The 19,465-nt window shown below is 42.2% G+C and overlaps 2 protein-coding genes across 10 annotated transcripts in view; one reads left to right on the forward strand and one right to left on the reverse strand.

Annotated features, from left to right (window-relative positions):
• The window catches only part of STPG1 (sperm tail PG-rich repeat containing 1), a 46,954-nt gene that overhangs the window by 20,459 nt on the left and 7,030 nt on the right, over positions 1–19,465 (reverse strand). For 5 of the 7 annotated variants that reach the window (XM_073317404.1, XM_073317403.1, XM_073317397.1 and 2 more), the window contains one exon: positions 10,908–10,986. The exons of the other annotated variants lie outside the window; for them this stretch is intronic. The gene's annotated coding sequence lies outside the window, so the exon portion shown is untranslated. The remainder of the gene's footprint in view (positions 1–10,907; positions 10,987–19,465) is intronic. 7 annotated transcript variants of the gene reach the window in all.
• On the forward strand, positions 1,030–19,456 carry NIPAL3 (NIPA like domain containing 3). Of its 3 annotated transcripts, none has more exons than XM_073317395.1 (12): positions 1,030–1,130; positions 2,718–3,134; positions 5,293–5,361; positions 5,472–5,643; positions 5,740–5,799; positions 7,325–7,470; positions 9,080–9,176; positions 10,659–10,794; positions 11,587–11,675; positions 12,429–12,492; positions 13,775–13,869; positions 14,906–19,456. In XM_073317395.1, exons 2-12 carry the CDS (start codon positions 3,036–3,038, stop codon positions 15,103–15,105), a joined length of 1,227 nt encoding a protein of 408 aa, XP_073173496.1. In that variant the 5' UTR covers positions 1,030–1,130; positions 2,718–3,035; the 3' UTR covers positions 15,106–19,456. The 3 variants fall into 3 exon arrangements, with proteins under 3 accessions (XP_073173496.1, XP_073173495.1, XP_073173497.1); XM_073317394.1 differs by having other exon boundaries at positions 1,053–1,252; XM_073317396.1 differs by having other exon boundaries at positions 1,053–1,252; positions 7,349–7,470.

The raw sequence follows: 19,465 nt of genomic DNA on the forward strand, positions 1-19,465 counted from the left end.
GCCCTGTGACTAGATGCTGGCCTGGCAATCAGGAGACCAGGGTTTGGATACCTGCTCTGTGTCCTTTGGCAAGTCACTTTGGCTCTATAGTCTCTCTCCCTCCTTGTGCCTTCAGATCTCTCTGGTGCAGGAACTGCCCCTTGCTATGTATTTCTACAGCAACAAGCACAATAGGCCTGATCTTAGAGCCTCTAGGGGCTACTGTGATATAAATAAAAGCTCAGCATCCACAGCTGTAATCAGAATTGCTCACCTCCCATTTAGACACCTAAATAAGGGTCAGATTTTTTTTTAAGTGCTCACTAGCACCCAGCAGCTGCCAAGGTGCCATGTTAAAAAAAAATCTGACCCCTTATGGAAGTGCTTAAGTGGGTAGTGAGTTATTTTGGAAATCGGTCCCATTATGTCTAACATTAAGTGATATAATCAGAACACTGAAGACCCCTTTGATCATCAAATCAGTTAACAAGCATTAATGATTACTAGGACTATTGTTTTAGTATGGTAGGCAATGCACTGGCAGCAGAATCCCTTTCATTGGTGCAGCAGGCTGCATCCAGGAGGCTGACTCCAAAGCACATCCATTTAACTAGTGCATCTTTGGGCTGCATTGGAGAGATGCTAAGCACCTGTAACTCTCAATGATTTCACTGGGGTTTGTTTGTGCTCGTCATCTCACAGGATCGGGCCTCAGAAAAAGAAAACTGCATGTGTTCCGAGACAGAGCCCCAATGCAGCGTCCTCCCCTCTGAGTGCAATGAACAGGAGATGAGGGTACTCCGCATCTCTCAAAATCTTGCACATTTGGGCCATGACATCCCATTTATTCTGATGCACCCACAAAAGTGGCTTCCATGCAAATACAAAATTGTGGCCACTAGAGGCCACCCCACAAAATGGCATGAAAACACAGCTCTGGGTCTCTGCTTTCATTCTCTCTTCAGTATCTTGTACTTCAAACAAGCTTTACTTTTCCCAACCAATAGGCAAGGCCTGCCCTTTAACACCCTGCCTAGCAGCCAGTAATCTTAATTACACAGGAGTCTCCCAACTGACTGGCAGGTCTAGCACCAAATCACAGTACCCTGGGAAGAGCAAAACACTGCAGCAGACTGGCAGCCCTAAATTGGGTAAGAAATTAACAGCAATTTGTGCAAATCCATATCCCTGGGTGTAAAGTAGTAGCAGAGATCCCTTCATCACTGATCTGAAGTGGAAAGCCAGATGAGTGTGTGTTTGAAACTCAGATTGGGTGAGTGACATCGATGGCTTTGCCTGGGCAATAGAAAGTTCATGAATTATCTACAATTTCTGGTCTGATTCATGTTTTCTGTCGGTCTGGGAACTTATGTGTCTTATTTTGATTTGTTCCTGCTAGGTATTACTCTAAGAAAAGCCAGCCTGTTTTATTTTTAGGCTCAGAAGGAGCCCGGAAAGGGCAAGGTGGGTTGCCTAAACCAGGAAGTGACATGGAAGAACTTTTTTTGTTTGTCTAGCAAAGCTCCTGATTTGGATTGTGCTTGGATAGTGATTCAAAAATCAAATCTTGCCCTTCCCTCTGCACCCTAACCCAGCTGATTTGCTAGGTGGCTTGCTTCTTCCTCTGCTGGGCATGTGAAGGGCATTTGCTGTATTTGTTGTACCCACTATCACTGGGGGTGGGCCAGGTAAATCCTTTATAGGCCTAAGGCTTGGAAAGAGAGCTTGTGGTTTGTAGCCAAGGCATGGGACTGAGAAGTGGAGCTACCGGATCCTAGTTCCATCTTTGCCACTTACTTATTCTGTGACCTTGGGCAACTCACTTAGGGTCTGATTTTTGCGGGGTGCTTATCATCCATAGCTTATATTGTCTTCAGGATCATGTAGTTTCAATGGGAGCTGTGGGTGCTCAGCACCTCCAAATATCAGGCCCTTAAACTGCTCTGTGCCTTAGTCTCCCCTGCTATAATAAGGGATCGCTTTGTGAGTCTCTGTTCTTGAGTGTTTGTAAAGTGCTTTGATGTTCTCCAGTGAAAGGTGCTTATCAAAGTGCCTGCTACTGCTAGGTCCTTCAGGTGGGCATGGTGCTTCCCAGACAACTAGAGAGAGTCTTGCCCCTAGGAGCTTGAAGTCTCTAAGGGCCCAATCCTGCTCTCACTGAAGTCAATGGGAGCTTTCATCAAAATGGGGGCAGGCTCAGCCCCCCGGTTAGAGGAAATGAAAAGTGGCACTATGATCTCTGTTGGGTAGTGGTGGAAGGGCCTGCGATGTTGTCTCTCCTGGGTGTACAACACAAGGTCACTAGGCACTAAAGGAGTGTAAAACAGGACATGGAGGACAGAAAGCTTTTTGACTATGGCTCTTCAAATGCGATGGCCTGACTTTTAATACCACCCAAAGGAACATTTGCCTTCAGTACAACATGCAGTTTAAGTATCGGCTCAGATGAACTGAGTTCTATGCAGTTGGTGCTGTGTCGGTCTCTTGAGGAAAAATCTTAAACACTGAGGTCCCATCTAATATGTTTGAATGTTAGTTTGATTCTGGGGAACTTCTTATGAGAGTAAAGGTTTGCCTGGTGTACTTGGCCAGAATTTCTCATCCCATCCTCCCCCAATTGACCACCTGGCTACCTGACACTTGTGTGTGTCCATGTCACTATAAATACACTGCTCTCAGGTGGCAAGTGTTGTGATTATTGTTCATTGATTTACCTTTTATTTTTAAATCTTTCTTAGTGTCTAAAATCTCAGGAATATAAGCTGCTGTGCTGTTGACCTACTGGAAATACGGATTGATCCACACCTCTTCCTGGAGTGACTGTCTCGTCCCCACTTTGCCGTGCGGGGAAGAAGGAGACAGCAGCAGATCAGCAATTGTGGGGGTGCTTGGATTCCACTGACCAGCCCATTCCTTAGCTCAGGGGCAGCAAGATGGAAAAGGAGAAGTGGTGTAAAGTGATGGGCCAGGAGGCACCGGCCGTGCCTGCGTCTCTTCTCTGAAGAGCGGTTGCAGTTGTTGAGGAAGCCGCAAGGGATATGTGTGAATAAACCAAAATGGAAAGAGGGAATGGCCTAGATCTGCAGCTCCAGCAGCTTCCACTCGCAACAGCTGCTGTATCTGTCCTGCCCCATGAGGATCCCTATTCTTACAAGGTCAGATGTTCACCAAAGGCACCGCCTATTAGGCGTAAAACTTGACCTGAATGGCGCTGGGATTTATGTCTGGCTTGGAAATTTAAATATTGTCTTGAATGTGCTGAGCTTTCGGATCATGTGCTGTACATTTGTATTACAGCAGCGCCTAGGGGCCTTCAGGTGCTAGGTGCTGTGTATAGACCTCGTGAGGCACAGTCCCTGCCCTGAAGAACCAACAGCAAGAAAGATGAAGTGAGACAGGAAGGATTATTACCCCCCACTTTATAGAGAGGGAGCTGAGGGACTAAGGCCCAGATCCTCAAAGATATTTAGGCTCCTAACTTTCACTGACTTCATTGGAAGTTAGGAGCCTAAGTAACTTTGGGGAGCTGGGCCAAAGATGTTAAGTGACTTGCCCAAGGTCACACAGGGAGCTGGGAAGTGAACCCAACCCTTTAACCAGAAGCCCATCCTTCCTCTCTAACTGGTCCTGAGGCTGGAATTTTCAGAGGATCTTAATGAAGTTAGGATTGGGATTTGGGCTGCTGACTCAAAGGCCCCTTTGAAAATCCCAGCTAGAACGACGATAAACACTGTGCAAGGCTCTTTGCTGAGGATGCAGATCTGAGTGCGGTGCGAGTCTAAGTGCTGCTGAGAGAACTGGCATGGGCACGTTTCAGTATGTCTGGCCTCCTGAGCCAGCAACTCTGAGCTGTACGGCCGGGGCCATTTGGTGGAAGCAGTGCTTCTGCCATGCCCTTCTAGACTGAGGTTTGGTTGATGAACCAGTGGAACCTACTGAGTTTCTTAGCATGGAATCCGGTTGGGTTATAATATTCTTCCCCTCCTGCTGTCTGCAGTGGGATGTTCTCTTAGGGCATGTCTACACTGCAATCAAAAACCCATGACTGGCCCATGCCAGCTGGCTCGGGGTAAGGGGCCGTTTAATTGCAGTGTAGACATTTGGGCTCAGGCTGGAGCCCAGGCTCAAGGACCCTGTGAGGGGGGAGGGAGACTGCACTTCACTGTGTCTATACACAGTACCTAGCCCAAGCCCTGAGTCAGATGGCAGCGGTCAGCTGCAGGTGTCTAATTGCAGTGTAGGCATACCCTAGGATACTCTGGGAGAAGTTAACTTTATGAGACTCATTGCTTATTAAACTCCTTTTGCACCCTAATCACCTTCAACTTATCAAAGGGCTTTCTGTCCCACTTACATATGTAATTCGTTACTTTAAAGCCACTGCCTGAGTGGGCATGAAAAAATAATGCCAAGGCCTTTAATATCAATAGTTGCGGGGAGAGAGAGAGAGAGGGACAAATACTCAGCTATCCCAAATAAATCACCTTGAAGTACCCGCTATACCTTGGATAGCTGTGTTTGAAACTAAAACTGTTAATGATGCTCTAATGCGATTTAGACTGTTGCTAGAGGAACGCAAATGGTAAATGTCCCTACTTGACAGAGAGAGATCACTCCAAGCTCTTCTGGTAGCATCGTGATGTGCATCTCTTCTGTGATTCATCCTGACTTTCATTCATTGTTGCTTTAAATTCTGCCTCTAGCTTGTTCAAGGTATTGCTGGGCTGTAAACACTAGTCTCAGGAGTGGTTTCCACCCCCTTTTCTCTGGAATGACTTACTGGTTCATTTAAAAGGCACATTCTAAATCTCTTCCTGCAAGCTCTTATCCAGCCAGTTGTGAAAGTTGGAGGTCAGTCAAGATATTTATTAGAGGCTGAACCTGGAATTGAAGAAAGGTGCTGAAGAACCTGCCTAATCCGTACTCTGGTGAACACCAAATTCTCAGGTCCTTTATGAAAATGGATTTTTAGGTGTGCTACTTACTGAAAAAAGAACATGGTGCAGGGCTACATTACCTATCTTATGGGGATCTGAAAGAGCTCCATAAACATTAAATTAAGCCTCACAATGCCCATGTCAGGCAGGAAAGTATTATTCAACCCCATTTTACAGATGGGATAACTGAAGGCACTAAGAGACTAAATGACTTGCCCAAGATCATATAGGAATAGTGGCTAGATCTGGAGACAGAACCCAGAGACTCAGAAAGAGGTATTCAAAAATCTGCTTTCTATCAGGATTGTCCCTCTCCCCACCTTCCACTGGCTTCACGGGGCAAATCTAATATCTGCATGTTTGCTTTGCTTTACAGGAAAACTTGATCGGTGCATTACTGGCTATATTTGGTCATCTAGTTATCAGTATTGCACTCAACCTCCAGGTGAGTATCATGAAACAAATACTGACCCTCTCCCAAGCGTCCTTTACTTAAAAAGCAGTAAGGATCCCCAAGTATCTGGGTTTTTTTAATTTTTATTTTTTCCTTTCTAGAAGTATAGCCACATCCGGCTGGCAGGTTCCAAAGACCCTCGGGCCTATTTCAGGACCAAGACATGGTGGTGTGGTCTGTTTTTTCTGCTGCTGGGAGAACTGGGGGTGTTTTCGTCCTATGCCTTTGCACCTCTTTCACTGATTGTGCCACTTAGTGCAGTGTCTGTTATAGGTAAAGGAAAAGGACTCGTGTATCTTTGTTTATGTACCAGTACAAGATTGCTTATGAAAACGCAATGCACATAACTTTGTTTGTCCTTTTTAATAGCTAGCGCAATCATAGGAATTATATTCATTAAAGAAAAGTGGAAACCCAAAGACTTTCTGAGTAAGTTTCACTTCCATTATTCTGTATTCTTCATTTCTGCTTTGAATGCTGCTTAATTTTTACTCCATTGCTTCATATAGTATATAGCATGACAGTTATTTAAGGGACACTAATGCTTAAAATAATGTTTTTTCAGTAGAAAGGTTTATCTGATGTTTTTACAAATGGATTTTCCATATGTAGGGTTGATTGTTGAAAATGAACCTGTAAGGTCCCCTCCTTGCTTACTGATCTTAGAAATAGTTCGATGTGGGGTTTATTGGAGGAATCTGATGGAGGCTGATGGCACATCCTTGATCCTGAAAATCCCTTAAATATTGTCTCAGATTAACTGCACCTGTATTCCCCCTTGTCTGGTTCAGCAAGGGCTCCCACTCTCAGGTTTCTGGCATCACCTCTCTTGGATGGAGACCCATGTCTCTCTCCCTTCTGACCAATGTATCTCCAGGCTCAGGAGTTCCCTGCCTTCACTATGTTGTTCCTAGCAGAGACAGGGTACCCAAGCAGACCTGCTTGCTTTCTCTGCGGAGACGGTTGACAGTCTGACTGCCCACCGGTATAAGGTACCCCACAGCTCTTTCTAAGCAAGCCTATTTTATTCTTAACATAACAAGCATTACAGAGAACCCATTAAAAACAATTTTAAAAAACCCTACTCCTATACTAATAAATCTACCAGAGATCACCCCAACCCTAATGTGGGCTCTGGCTGGAGCAGTCCTTCCAAACCCCACCCTAGGGGTTTCCTTGTGGTTTCAAGCTAATCGCAGCTTCAGCTCAGACCAAGCATGCTCACAACCTGTTTAATCCACCTTTTTATAGAGCTCAAGGGTCTTTGATCGAGAGTTTCCAGGACTAGATAATCAATAGACAATAGGTTTTCGTTCCCCAGGCATAGCTTCAAAAGGTGGATTTGAAATGGGTCATTTGCATTCCCCTTACTCCCAGGTATTTTGTAGGAAATCCACCTCACTTGTCTTTTTCAAAAAAAACCTTTGAAGTTCCTGATACCTTCCATTGAAGTTGCATACAATTCCACAATAACACATACACAATTACATTTTTAACATGATTGACCCCCAAAGGGTATTAAACCTAATTCAGAATATTGCAGGAAATTGTCAATCTGTCACAAACATAATCAGAGTTCAGTGGAACGACATAGATGTGCAAGTATTTGCTGGTTCGGGGCCTTAGTCTTTCTGCCTCCTGACAGAATGAACACTGCATTGTTAAAGAGGCATTGCCAGGAAGCCTAGGTTCAAAATTTAGCACTCACCCTCACCTATTTGTTTAGAAGACTTTTTATCTTGCGTTAACTCTTGGTTCTCAGCTCACAGCAAATATATTGCTTGTTTTTTCTAATATTTTGAAAGTGGGGCACAGAGGGTGGAGGAATGAACTATTTCCCGGGGGAAGCATGATCTGTAGTTATAACGATCACTATGCATGTGCAGTGTGTAACCCAGGCATCTGTACTGATCCACTAACATGTCTTCTGTTTCTTGTCCTTGGTTTGCCAAAGGACGCTATGTTTTGTCCTTCGTAGGCTGTGGTTTGGCAGTTGTTGGAACTTACCTGCTGATAACATTTGGACCCAACAGTCATGAGATGATGACAGGAGATAATATCACTAAGCATTTAGTCAGCTGGCCGTTTCTTTTATACATGGTAAGGTGGCCCATAAAATATGAGCTGGATTCCATGCTTTCTGAAATATGCCTGGCTGGGGCATTCACTTAAAATGGATTTTCATAGATACTTGCTGCATTTTCATAGCATCCAAGGCCAGAAAGCACCATTGTAATCATCTGGTCTGACCTCCTGTATAATACAGGCCATAGAACTTCCCCAAAATAATTCCTAGAGCAGATCTTTTAGAAAAACATCCCATTTTGATTTAAAAATTGTCAGTGATGGGGAATCCACCATGACCCTTGGTAAGTTATTCCAAGGTTAATTACTCTTGCTGTTAAAAATGTATGCCTTATTTCCAGTCTGAATTTGTCTAGCTTCAACTTCCAGCCATTGGATCGTGCTATACCTTTCTCAGTTAGATAGACGAGCCCATTATCAAATATTTATACCCCATGTCCCCACAGATCAAGTCACCCCTGAACCTTCTCTTGGTTAAGTTAAATAGATAGACTCAAGGAGTTCAATCATTATAAGGCAGGTTTTTGAATCCTTTTAATTATTCTCATCACTCTTACTTGGCTCTGTTAATGACTCTAAGAGCTTTTCCCATAATTGTCTCCCTAGCTTGGAGCATGTATGTGTATGCACAATCTAAAGCAGAGGGTGTATTTTCTAGAACCGATTGGTCTTCAGCTTCCCTTCCCTGTCTGAATTATTGTGCCAGGATTCAAGCACGTTGAAAATATCCCACCCCCTCCCCAACCTGCCACTGTTAACTCCTGGTAACAGACTGCAGATTGGCATCAACTGAGCCTAAGATGCCCATGTACTGTGATTCATATCTGTGCTTTTGCCAGAAGGCAAAAAACCTAATGTTCTCATAATTAGGACCCCATCCAAGTCCCGCTTGAAGGCAGTTGAAAGAGTCCTATTGACTTGAATGGGTGGTGGGTTGGGTCCTCAGCCTCTTTAGAAAAAGCTGAATGAGAACAGTGACCTGGGTGCACAATTGGGGTTATTTGGCCTGGTTTTTTGGGGTTTTTTTTTTTTGTTTGGTTTGGTTTGGTTGGTTTTTTTATTTTAAGGAACACCAAGTCCCCAGAAATTCCCACTCCACTGTTCTTGCAAAAGTCACTGAAGATCTCATCCATTCAGATCACGGCTGATTTGACCTATAGTCTTACTAGATCCTGCCTTAGCTTTGATGGATGTTAGCAGTACCACAATAGGAGAAAATGTGCACAGGATCGTTTCCATCCATCAAGTTTCATGGGACCAGGCAGTTCTGTGGCATCAAATAAAGCTATAGTATTACAAGGCTTATGGGAGGTAGTGTGGCCTAGCGGGTAGTGCACAGAACTGAGACTCCGGAGCCCTGGGTTCTATTCCAAACTCTGCCACTGGCCTGCCTTGGTGACCTTGGCAAGTCACTTCCTCTGTCTCTCTGTCTCTGTTTCCCTACTTGTAAAATGGGGATAATGATACTGACCTCCTTTGTAAAGCTTTGAGATCTAATGATGAAAAGAGCTAGGTATTATTACTATTACCAACATGAGCATCAAAGCCGCACACACTGCAAGAAAAAGGATTTCCCACCCCATCCCTCACTTTTTCTAATACTTATTTCTGCATTTTTTTCTAGCTTGTAGAAATCATACTGTTCTGCCTGCTGCTATATTTTTACAAGAGGAAAAGTGCAAACTATATAGTAGTTATTCTTCTGCTGGTAGCATTGCTGGGTAAGTTCAAATGCGTGCTTAACATTTTCTAACTGTGGTTTAATATCACAAATTGGAGTGAAGAGCTCCTGGCGGTGGGGAATGTTAATGCATTTTATGTTGCTAATGTTTATGAAAAGCAAATAAAGCCTGTATCTTGCTATAGTATTTCAGGTTGAAGGAAGTAGAGATGGACAAGACCTATTGGACCATCAGTCCACTCCTCATGGAGGCAGGATCTAGTCCCCCAAATAGACGCTATGTCAGATTCTAAACCCTGCTAATGACAATGTGTTGTGTCCATGTATGCAAAACACTGTGAAGTGTCTTATGGCTTCAGCTGAGATGGAAGGATGATCTTGTGGCTAAAATACAGGATTTTGAGTCTGGGAATCTTTTTGGCTCTGACACTGACTCCCTGTGTGACCTTTGTAAGGCGTTTGACCTCTCTGCGTCTCCATTTTCCCCATCTGTAAAATGGGAGGCTGGGATGTTGGGGAATCTAAATTACATGAATGTCTGTGAATTGCTTGCTTTTGAGATCCTCAGTCGTAAGGTGCTAAAGGAGGATGGAAGATGATTACTGTGACTGTTGTATGAGCCATTATAGTCTTAAAGGAAGAGCTGCAGTTGTATTTATGGCTTCTTGGGGCTCCAATACAACCCTATGTCAACAGATCCATGCTGAGTCCAGAAGAAGCTCTGGAGGTGGGGCAAAATCCTGGCTCCACTGATGTTAATGGGAGTTTGCCATTGACTTCACTAAGGCCGGGATTTCGCCCCCTAGCGTTTTCCTTCCTGTTGACCTGTCATCTTAAGAAACACCAAGTGAACGAAATGCTAGAAGGGCAGAGAAACAAACTGGCGTGCTAAAGCGTTGGGAGTTGAAGGTTCCACTTGGTGTATAACTGGCTCCGTGATCTGGCGCTTGGAAAGCAGTATTCAGGGCGCTGCGGTGCCCTCTCAAGCTTTGCGCCATCACTGTGGCATCTAGCTTAATAACTGGAGGCCTGGTAGGGCAACCAAATCGTGGACAGGGTGACCACCTTAATTCTGAAGTGCCTTGACTTGTGTTTGCAGAAATGGGGAAGAGAATGAGCTTTTCTCAATCCTAATTCTTGAGCTGTGTTTAGAAGATGTCTCCATTTTAGTAATAAAGCTGGTACACCATCAGAAGTAAGGCATATTTGTACCCTTCTAGTCCCCTTTGTTTGATCTTAAGGCTCTGTTCACACATTAATGGAGATTGGGTAAATACCAGCATTCTACAGGTGGGGAAGCAGCCACATGCAGAGGTTAAGTGACTCACCCAAAGTCACATGGTGAACCAGTGGCAGAACTGAGAACAGAATTCAAGTATCACACTCCTCCCCGTTTTGTCCTTTGCAAAAGGAAGGCTGAGGCTCGTCACCTTTTGCTTTGCTAGCAGCCACCCGTTGTGCTGTTAACAATCCAGTGGTATGTGCTGCTATGTTATAACTGAGCTTTGTTACATATTCACAGGGTCTATGACTGTAGTGACTGTGAAGGCTATAGCAGGCATGATTATTGTCTCAATACAAGGAAGCCTCCAGCTCGGCTACCCTATATTCTACATCATGTTGGTATGCATGGTTGCAACAGCAGTCTTTCAAGCAAGGTGAGTTGATCAGGTCTCTTTTCCTGTTGTGGCTTACAGCTGTGGAGTAGAATGTAGTTAAGATGTTTAGAAATCAACCCACATGGATAAGAATAGGTAATTAACTTGCTCACTGTTATGCTGGCCCTGAGAGAGGGAAGTTCTTCATCTCTTTGCTATGTAAACACCAGATCCTTCATAATAACCATAGTACTGAGAATTAAAAGAAAGATACAAGATTGTAATTCAAAATAGAATAGCGGCCATTTCTCTGAAACCATAATGTTAATGAAAACTTGATGCTGACAGATTGCCAATACCTGTAAGCCAGGTTTTTTCATTAAAGGCCTGTTTCTACTCGCACTGAAACCTATGGGAGTTTTGCCACTGACTTCAGTGGGAGCACTGTTAGCCCTCCGCTAACAATATTGCCCAAGTCTGCTGTACGCTACAGAAAGAAGCATTATCAGCACTCTCCTCTGACCCGGTATTAGGAACGTGGATACAAACTTTTTAAAAATCTGGCTCCATTGACATCCATAGCAAAACTCCCACTGGCTTCAGTGGGGCCAGGATTTCCCTTTGGGGGTCCGACTCTCCTTTTAAACTGCTATGATAAGGAGTGACTCCACTGAAGTTATAAGGAAGAAGAGAAACTAGAATCTTTATCTAGAGAGCACTCTTTTGAGAGGTGTCTTCAAACAGGGAAAGAACTATCTCCTACAGAAGCAACTTCTAAACACACATTGAGAATTCTTCTTCTAAAAAAAAATAAATGAAATCAACCTGCATTGTTTGCCATTGTATTTGAAGGTTTCTAACCCAAGCTTCGCAGCTGTATGACTCATCACAGATTGCCAGCATAGGCTACATCCTGTCCACAGCAACAGCGATTACAGCAGGTAAACACTTGTGCAATGTTATCAGGTTTGTTGTTCTTTTAAAATAAGGGCAAAAGACTTTGGAGAAAAATCCTGATTTTCTAGCTGAGGAAGATAACTTGCATTTTCCTGCTGTTTTCTGTAGTCAGTTTCATTTTGTGTGAATTAATTAGGTTGTTGGAAAAAACTTTCTCTTAAAAACCAAATCAGCTATCCGATCTTGTCTGAGACTGGATTACTCACTCTGTCCTAAAGTATAAAAAGAGTGGGTGTCTTGCAGTCTGAATGCTTGCTAGATGTGTAGTTAAGGTCCAGGGCTAAAACTCCTCTACTATTCGTTGGGGCTTGACTAAACATAAAAATTGTATTGTTTTAATTATACTGGTGTAGTTAAAGTGACACAACCCCCTAGTGTGGATGGAGTTATGCTGGTGTCTAAAGGTATTTATTCCAGTGGAGTTATTCCCGTACAGGAAGAAGAATGAACTATACCAGCATAAGGCCCCATTATAACAGTATAACTGCATCCGCTCTAGGGTGTTGTACCAGTAAACCTATTTTGGTAAAATATCCAATCCCTAACTGACAGATTTATACCAGTATAACTTAAGTGTACAGCAGGCATTTCTATAGGCCCCCGTTCCCCCCCCCCTAAAAATGATTTGATTGCTGGAGAAAGCAGTGATTTAAAATGTAGCTATACTTGCTCAGTCACATGGGGGAGAGAATCTAATTTAAGCTAAAACCTGTTCATGTTCTCTCCTCTTGTCTCAGGAGCAACCTTCTACTTGGACTTCACTGGTGAAGATGTTCTCCATATATGCATGTTTGCACTAGGGTACGTTTTTAAAGATACCAGGTCAGATCCTCAGCTGGTGTAAACTGGCATGGTGCTATTGAAGTGAATGAAACATTGCTGATTTACACAGATGCTTACTGTGTTAGCAAATTGAAATGTATTTCTCTATATGGCTAACCTTTAAAAAGGTGGGGGGAGGTTATTGTCCTCTGTGGCATGAATTTTTTTATTGAAACATATCTGGGACTCATTTATACTACTGCTTTGTCTTCTAGCCTCCAATGGTGTGTAGGATAACATACCCCGAAAACTGTCCTACTAGAATGTAAAATAGCGCATGAAGTCCATGTCTTGTCTCTGACATAGGCCCAAGGTGGATGCTTCAGAAGGGCGTAAAAGCTCTGTTGTGCACGCAGTTGTGCAACAGCTATACCACGTGGGGAAACTTCTTCCTGACCCTAGATGGAGACCAGCTTATGCCCTGAAGCATGAATCTTCATACCAGTTACATTTATCCCCTTTAACGTTTAGAGTAAGGTACTAAAGGTGTCCCTCCTAATTTCCAAGCAGGACTAGAACAACCAAATAAATGACCGAGAACCCATCCCAGGTTTTATGCTGAACCTATGCTGGGCTGGGGATAGGGTTTTGGGAGTCCAATCAAGTACTGCTTAGAAACTCATGCAGTGCAGACAGGATCAGTAAAGCTCTTAGTTATATATCTCGGTACTGAGTCTCGTTACAATGCGTTGATTTTTAAAGTAGCTCTCCCTAAACAGGGGACACATTAAACTATGTTACAAATTAATGCAGAAACACAGACCCACTGAAAGTACTAATTAACCTTGTCTCTTCTCATTAGCATACTGCAGAAATTAGGGCTGACAACTGTCAGTACATTTACCTACAGAAATGCCAAAAAGGTTATACTGTTGAATCTTGGCATTTAGAAAGGGTGAATCAAACTTTGGGTTGTTACCATTCCCCTGTAATTCGTCAAGACTTCAGCAGTTCCCATAAGTGCAAATTAATAACTGAGCATTTTGCCAAGGGAAAGGTTGACTTGTTCTGATTACAAGTTGCACACAGCATGGATCTCAATAATGTGAACATAGTCATTATTCAACTAAGAGACACTGCTCCCTGGTGTAACTCTGCTCTGCAGGTTCCGTCTCTTCCAGCTCTGTGTTCTGTTCTTCTGGTGCAGGATGAACATTCAGAAAAAGCAACAACCTTGGCTTGTTGACTTCTTTTTTTTTTTCCACTCATTTCATTAGGCTTTTTCTCCTCTTCTTCCCCTTTCCCGCCCCTTCTCTCTCAGGTGCCTCATTGCATTTTTAGGTGTCTTCTTAATCACAAGAAACAAGAAGAAATCCATACCATTTGAACCATACATCTCAATGGATGCTATGCCAGGTAACAGGAAAAGTTCAATATTTTGCCATTCTGCCTCTTAAACGTCAATTATCAGAATAAAAAGTCATGTTTTGATTTTGCTCTACATTTTATTTTATTTTAGCATTTGTTCAGTGTTGCATCCTGTTGGGCTGCTGTGGTATTATTTTTTCTTCTTTTTATTTGTTAAACGGTTTATGCATCCATAACTTTTTCTCTTCATGATGGGTTGCTTCTATATCTTTGATAGCCCAGCAGTGTAAATCATCACAATGCGATTGATATGATGAATGTAGCTTTGGTGTCAAAATCATTTTAAAAGGAATACAGAGGGTCTGATTCTCATTTACGCTAAGGATGCTTTATATTATTCTAGTTGGCAAAGGGACCTTAAAGTGGGACTATATCCCTGCCAGAGTGGTGTGATGTTGCCTTAGCGTTCATAAAAATTGGGTCTAGAATCTGAAGCAAACTTAACAAAAATCAGATCTTTTAATCTATAAATCACTTTACAAACACCAGTTGGGGAGAAACTCTGTCCTCCAGTGGGTGAAGCAGAGAGAGTAGGGGCCCAGTGTCGCACAATGCTGTATGCTCTTAACTCCTACTAACCACAGGGGGAGTTGTAGGTGCTCTGTACCCCTGAAAAATCAGGCCACTAAGACTACATATACAGTGAAAAATGAATATAATTATACTTCACAGGATGAAGTAATCAATTCTTAGGTCCTGAATATTAATTGCTCCAAGCACTCGATGCCCCTCTCATGAAAGGTGCTCCAGAAATTCAAAAGATTAAGAATAAACTTTGGGGAAAGGGGAGGATTGTAACTAAATGATGTTCAAATTAATGATAGCTGACTGCCATCACCCGCCCACAAGGAGCTTAGCCGCTGTAATTTTCCAGGGTTATTTATGTCTTTCTGTTTAACACTCACACAACTGATAGGGCAAATTGCTAGCCCTGAAATTGTATAATTTGTCAATAACAGGGCGGAGGAAGAAGGGACTTCTCTTCCTAACCACTTAATCCCTGTCTTTCCTCCCCCTGTCGCAGGCATGCAGAATGTGCACGACAAAGGAATTGCAGTTCAGCCTGACCTCAAAGCTTCCTTTTCCTATGGTGCCCTAGAGAACAATGATAGCATGGCGGAGATCTACACTCCAGCCACGCTGCCAATAGTACAGGAGGAGCATGGTTCCAAAGGAGTTTCTGCACTGCCCTACCGTGTGCTGGAGCACAGTAAAAAGGAGTGAGTGCTCTTTAAGAAGCTGACTTAGGGCAACAAGAGTGTGGTCTTTATTTATTTATCGCTTTGGTTTTCAGATCCATTAAAATATAAATGAGTATGTTACAGCTGAACTCAGTATGGTTTAAAACTAGTCTCAAACTTAACTTTCAAGACGGATTATTTGAATAAAGGACTCTGTATAGTTGTGGACTTGGAAGCATTTGTCCTAAGCTAGCAGTAAATCATTGCATCCTTAAAAGACGGACTAACTTTGAACATGCAATGACAGGCAGTATTGTGGCTATCTGATATTGATCGGACAGCTGGCACTGTGAAGATGCAGAGCTGTGTGAAGTACAGTGACTGTCACTTTTCAGCTCAGCCAGCAGTAGGTACAACACAAACTGAAGTAAACAGTACTGAAGGGCAAAATTTGGTTTATCATATATCAATTATGAAGGAGTTCCAAAAAGTTGGACCTTGATATGTTGGTTACCTCATGAACACTTCTTTAGCATTGCATTAAAATGTCACTGAACTTTAGCATTGCATTAAAATGTCACTGAACTAAAGGAGTGTTGCCAGTACTGTGTTTTAGGAATGGTATAAAACAGTAGAATAAGGAAGTAAATGATCTGATCCACCTTTTTTTTTTCAGACCATAAACGTGCTGTATTTCTCAATAACCGCTACGCTCTGTCTAGTGTTGAGTGAGATGTGCATGTCAAATGTGTTTTGTAGCACCATTGTGTTAGACTGCACATCAATTTAGCACACAGATGATGGTCACCAGTTTTCTAATTTCAGAGGATTTGCCACGGCCTGGATTAGATGGTGTAGAAATTGACACAGTGAAGTGCAAGAAATGAAAATGGCATTGTAGTTGGTCAAACTTTCGATTTACTAACTTGGTGTTCCTGTATTTCTTTGTAAGGTCTAAATTCAATTTTGTTTCCTGAACAAAAGATTCAGACTCAGATTTTTCAAAGCTGTCTGAAAGATTTGGATGCTCAATGGTGTCCAAATCCCTTTGGCAAATTTGAAAATCTCAGCCCCAGGGCTGTGGGGTTTTGTTTTCCTTCAAAAGTAAAAAGGCAGCAGCCCATTACTTGTCAGCAATCCAACAAGAATAAATGAACATGCACGCTTCACCACTTGTGAGCAGGATAACAATAACACAGCAGTGTGCATTCATTCATGATAAAGGGAAAAATATATTTAATTTTCTATCTTCTAAAGGGTAGTTAGAAGCAGATAGGGAGGAATTTTGTCAGATTAAAGGGACATGGTCAAAATATATGTTTTTATGAGTATAATACATGCAGCTGCATATAACTTACATCTGCTTTTCAGGCAGTTGCACTTTAACTTTTTTTGTCCCCTATCTAAATATATCTGTCTTACTAAAGAATGGAATTTCAAGTCTGCTCAGTGCAATTCAGCCTATCTTCATAGCAGTGTGGCTGAACAAACAAGCAGAAGCTTCTTTGAAGTCAATAGCAATTGCTTTCTGTGCACTGCACAAAGTTACTCCTACACAAACTGGGCTGAGAGGACCTAGGATTTGCAAAAGCAGGTTTGTGTACTTATATACAGGGGGCCAGATTCTGCTCTCACTGGCAAAAATCCACAAGAATTCTATTGATTTGGGTAAAATATATCGTAAATGAGAACAGAATTGGTTCTTCTGCATCAAGTGTTTGCTTTGTTGGCTATAAATACTACTTACACCTGCAAATACTTGCCACTGCTTTGGTACTTTCTGAGCAGCTTGAAAAAAATTGTATAAAAGACCTCAGAACAGGTGGATGGCCACTTTATATATTTCTGCTTTACACAGAGCTGCTTGACATGTCTGACAATTCAGAGCTTATCAATGGCATCCTGTACATTCGAGCTTATGAAACCTAGAGAAATATCTGCCTTTTTTTTTTTTTTTTTTGCCCATCATGCTTAAGCAAGATAACAAAGTTAATGGACTAGTATTGCCAGAACTTTAAACTTACTGGATTTCCCCCTGATATTGATTTAGTACCATTGGCTTTCAATCCCCAGTAGTCAACTATTTGTGAATGTATGTGTGGCTTTTGTTCATTAAAGATACAAAGCAGAATAGTGAAAGAGAGGGTGTATGGGGGGAGGCAAGAATGCTCGCTTCTCATATCTCTTCCCTTTTAATCACTGAGGCAGTAGGCGTTTTGACATTGTGGCTATTAAACCACAGAAACATATTACATCAGTATAGATCAGCACTAAACCACAAATGCATACAAATTCAATGTCTAACATTCTAAAGCTCTCTATATCCTGGAGCCCTCTGCAGTAAATGACATTAACTAGTGTCTGGTTTAATGGGCCTGATCCTACTATAATAATGGAAGTCAGCTACCAGTTGACTTCAATGTTTGCGTTATTGATCCTGCCATGGGCTACATACAGCCCTTTGTGTTACTCAAATGTTGTTTTCATAGCTGCTTCTGGAATTTCTTAGTGGTATTTAAAAAGAAATAAAAAATTGCAGCTGAACAATATGCAAATTCCCAGAGAGTAAATATTTAGGCTCTTTAGTACATGGTTGTCTTTATTACTGACACCATGGAAGAGATTCTCTACTGTGCCTCTAAGGGACACAGCACAGAACTCTAAGCCCAAGGGACAGGGGGTCTGGTGACTTTAAGTCACCTTTTGTACTGTTCCTAGGCATAAAAATAATAGATAACCGTCTTCTACAGATCTCCACAGTGCTGCACCCATGCCCCGACACACACCTCCTGCCCCTGACTCTTGGCACAGGATATGGCTGTCTTCTGCAGATCCTGCACTGGGGAAATCCATCCCTGGCCAGGTCCCAGGGGCTTTTAGATTTTCACATAGCTCTGACCCTTTTACTGGGTAGGGCAAGAGACTGTTTGGACTCTTTATAAAGATTTAAGCAGTTCAGCCTCATTTCAAGGGTTAATGGGCCATTCTTCGATGTGTTTAAATGTTCATTGCATTTTCTTTCAATAAAACTCGCTTTTAAAACTTTCTCCCAAATGGCTCTAGTGCTGGTGTGATGTGTATGGGTGTGTATATAACCTATATAAAAATAACAGCTTGGGCTGCTCCAGTGTGCCGTGTTAAGGCAGCACTGGGTGATCTCAGTATGCAACTTTGTGACCAACCACACTAACATAGGAGCAGCACCTTCACCAGTGTAATTTTTGTTTTTATTATGTTGGTCCTACTGCCACTCATGACATGGCCAATAACTTGTACTTCATGAGTACTTGCTGCATGTGTTCAGTGCTTGATATTTAAAATGAACTCATAAATCACCTCCCCTGCATTATTCCTCAATACTATGTTGCAGCCACCATCCCTGTTAACCAAGTAGAAGTGCATGGCACTCCCTCAGAAGCTACACCCTTCTCTGCAGAAACCCTGCACTCCGATTAAGCAGTCTTCCAGCCCTAGCAGTTACAGAGCACAATTAGGTATCAAACCAAACATCCCCCACCCACTTAACAGCCTAGAGCATGCTTACAAGGGCAAGCCCTGTGGACTGGTTTTAATTTCAATTTATACGCTCTTTACAAAATACTTTTAGGGTTGAGATGCCATGGATTACAATTCAGGTTGCAGCAAATATTTACAGCTAAACTGACCATTAGAATTTTAAAAGAGTACATATCCACCTCACTTTCACCTTCCACACATCCCAGTCCTCCTTGCAACTTCTAAAATAGTCTATTTATTCTCAAATAAATAGTTTAAGCAGTATATTTTTGTCTGAGCTTCAGTCAGGGCTTGATCCTGAGATGTAGAGAGCACTTTCAAAACCCACTGACTATACCCATTGAGGCACAACTTCTCAGAATCAAGCCCTTAAAGTATGCACAGAAACCAGTGGACTGCTCCCTCTCTTACTAAAATGGTGGTGTATGGGAATACTGCGACTGTAATCATCCCTTAACTCCTTCCTTTACTCCTAGAATTAAAAGCTGCTTTATGGAATGTAAGACACTTATTGCGTCTGCAATGGAAACTGTGTGGCTTTTCAATGTACCAGGCGCTTAAATATATTCTAAAAGTCTCTCTCACTTGTAAAAAGAAAAGGAGTACTTGTGGCACCTTAGAGACTAACCAATTTATTTGAGCATGAGCTTTCGTGAGCTACAGCTTGTAACTTTATACTGTGGAATATAAGCCTGATGTTGGCTGATATACAAAATGATTTGCCTACGAAGTTTTGTTCACATTAAAACATGTAAATAAAGAGCCTTACATTATGAATTATAATAACTTAATTTTTCATAAGCAATGTTGCATGTTTATTTAACTGTCCTTTAGGTAAGCGCTTCAAAAATGAGACTTAATAAAAGGTTCTGGTAAAATCTATGGAA

The sequence above is a fragment of the Lepidochelys kempii genome, chromosome 19 (assembly GCF_965140265.1).
Source record: "Lepidochelys kempii isolate rLepKem1 chromosome 19, rLepKem1.hap2, whole genome shotgun sequence".
In the NCBI taxonomy this organism is placed as follows: Eukaryota; Metazoa; Chordata; order Testudines; family Cheloniidae; genus Lepidochelys; species Lepidochelys kempii.

What these genes read in the sequence shown, in the direction of transcription:
- NIPAL3 (XM_073317395.1), top strand. Translation starts at nt 3,036, where the DNA reads ATGGAAAGAGGGAATGGCCTAGATCTGCAGCTCCAGCAGCTTCCACTC. An exon ending in GGCCGTTTCTTTTATACATG is followed by an intron (nt 7,471 to 9,079) that starts GTAAGGTGGCCC and finishes ATTTTTTTCTAG; the next exon opens with CTTGTAGAAATCATACTGTT. An exon ending in TCTGCTGGTAGCATTGCTGG is followed by an intron (nt 9,177 to 10,658) that starts GTAAGTTCAAAT and finishes ACATATTCACAG; the next exon opens with GGTCTATGACTGTAGTGACT.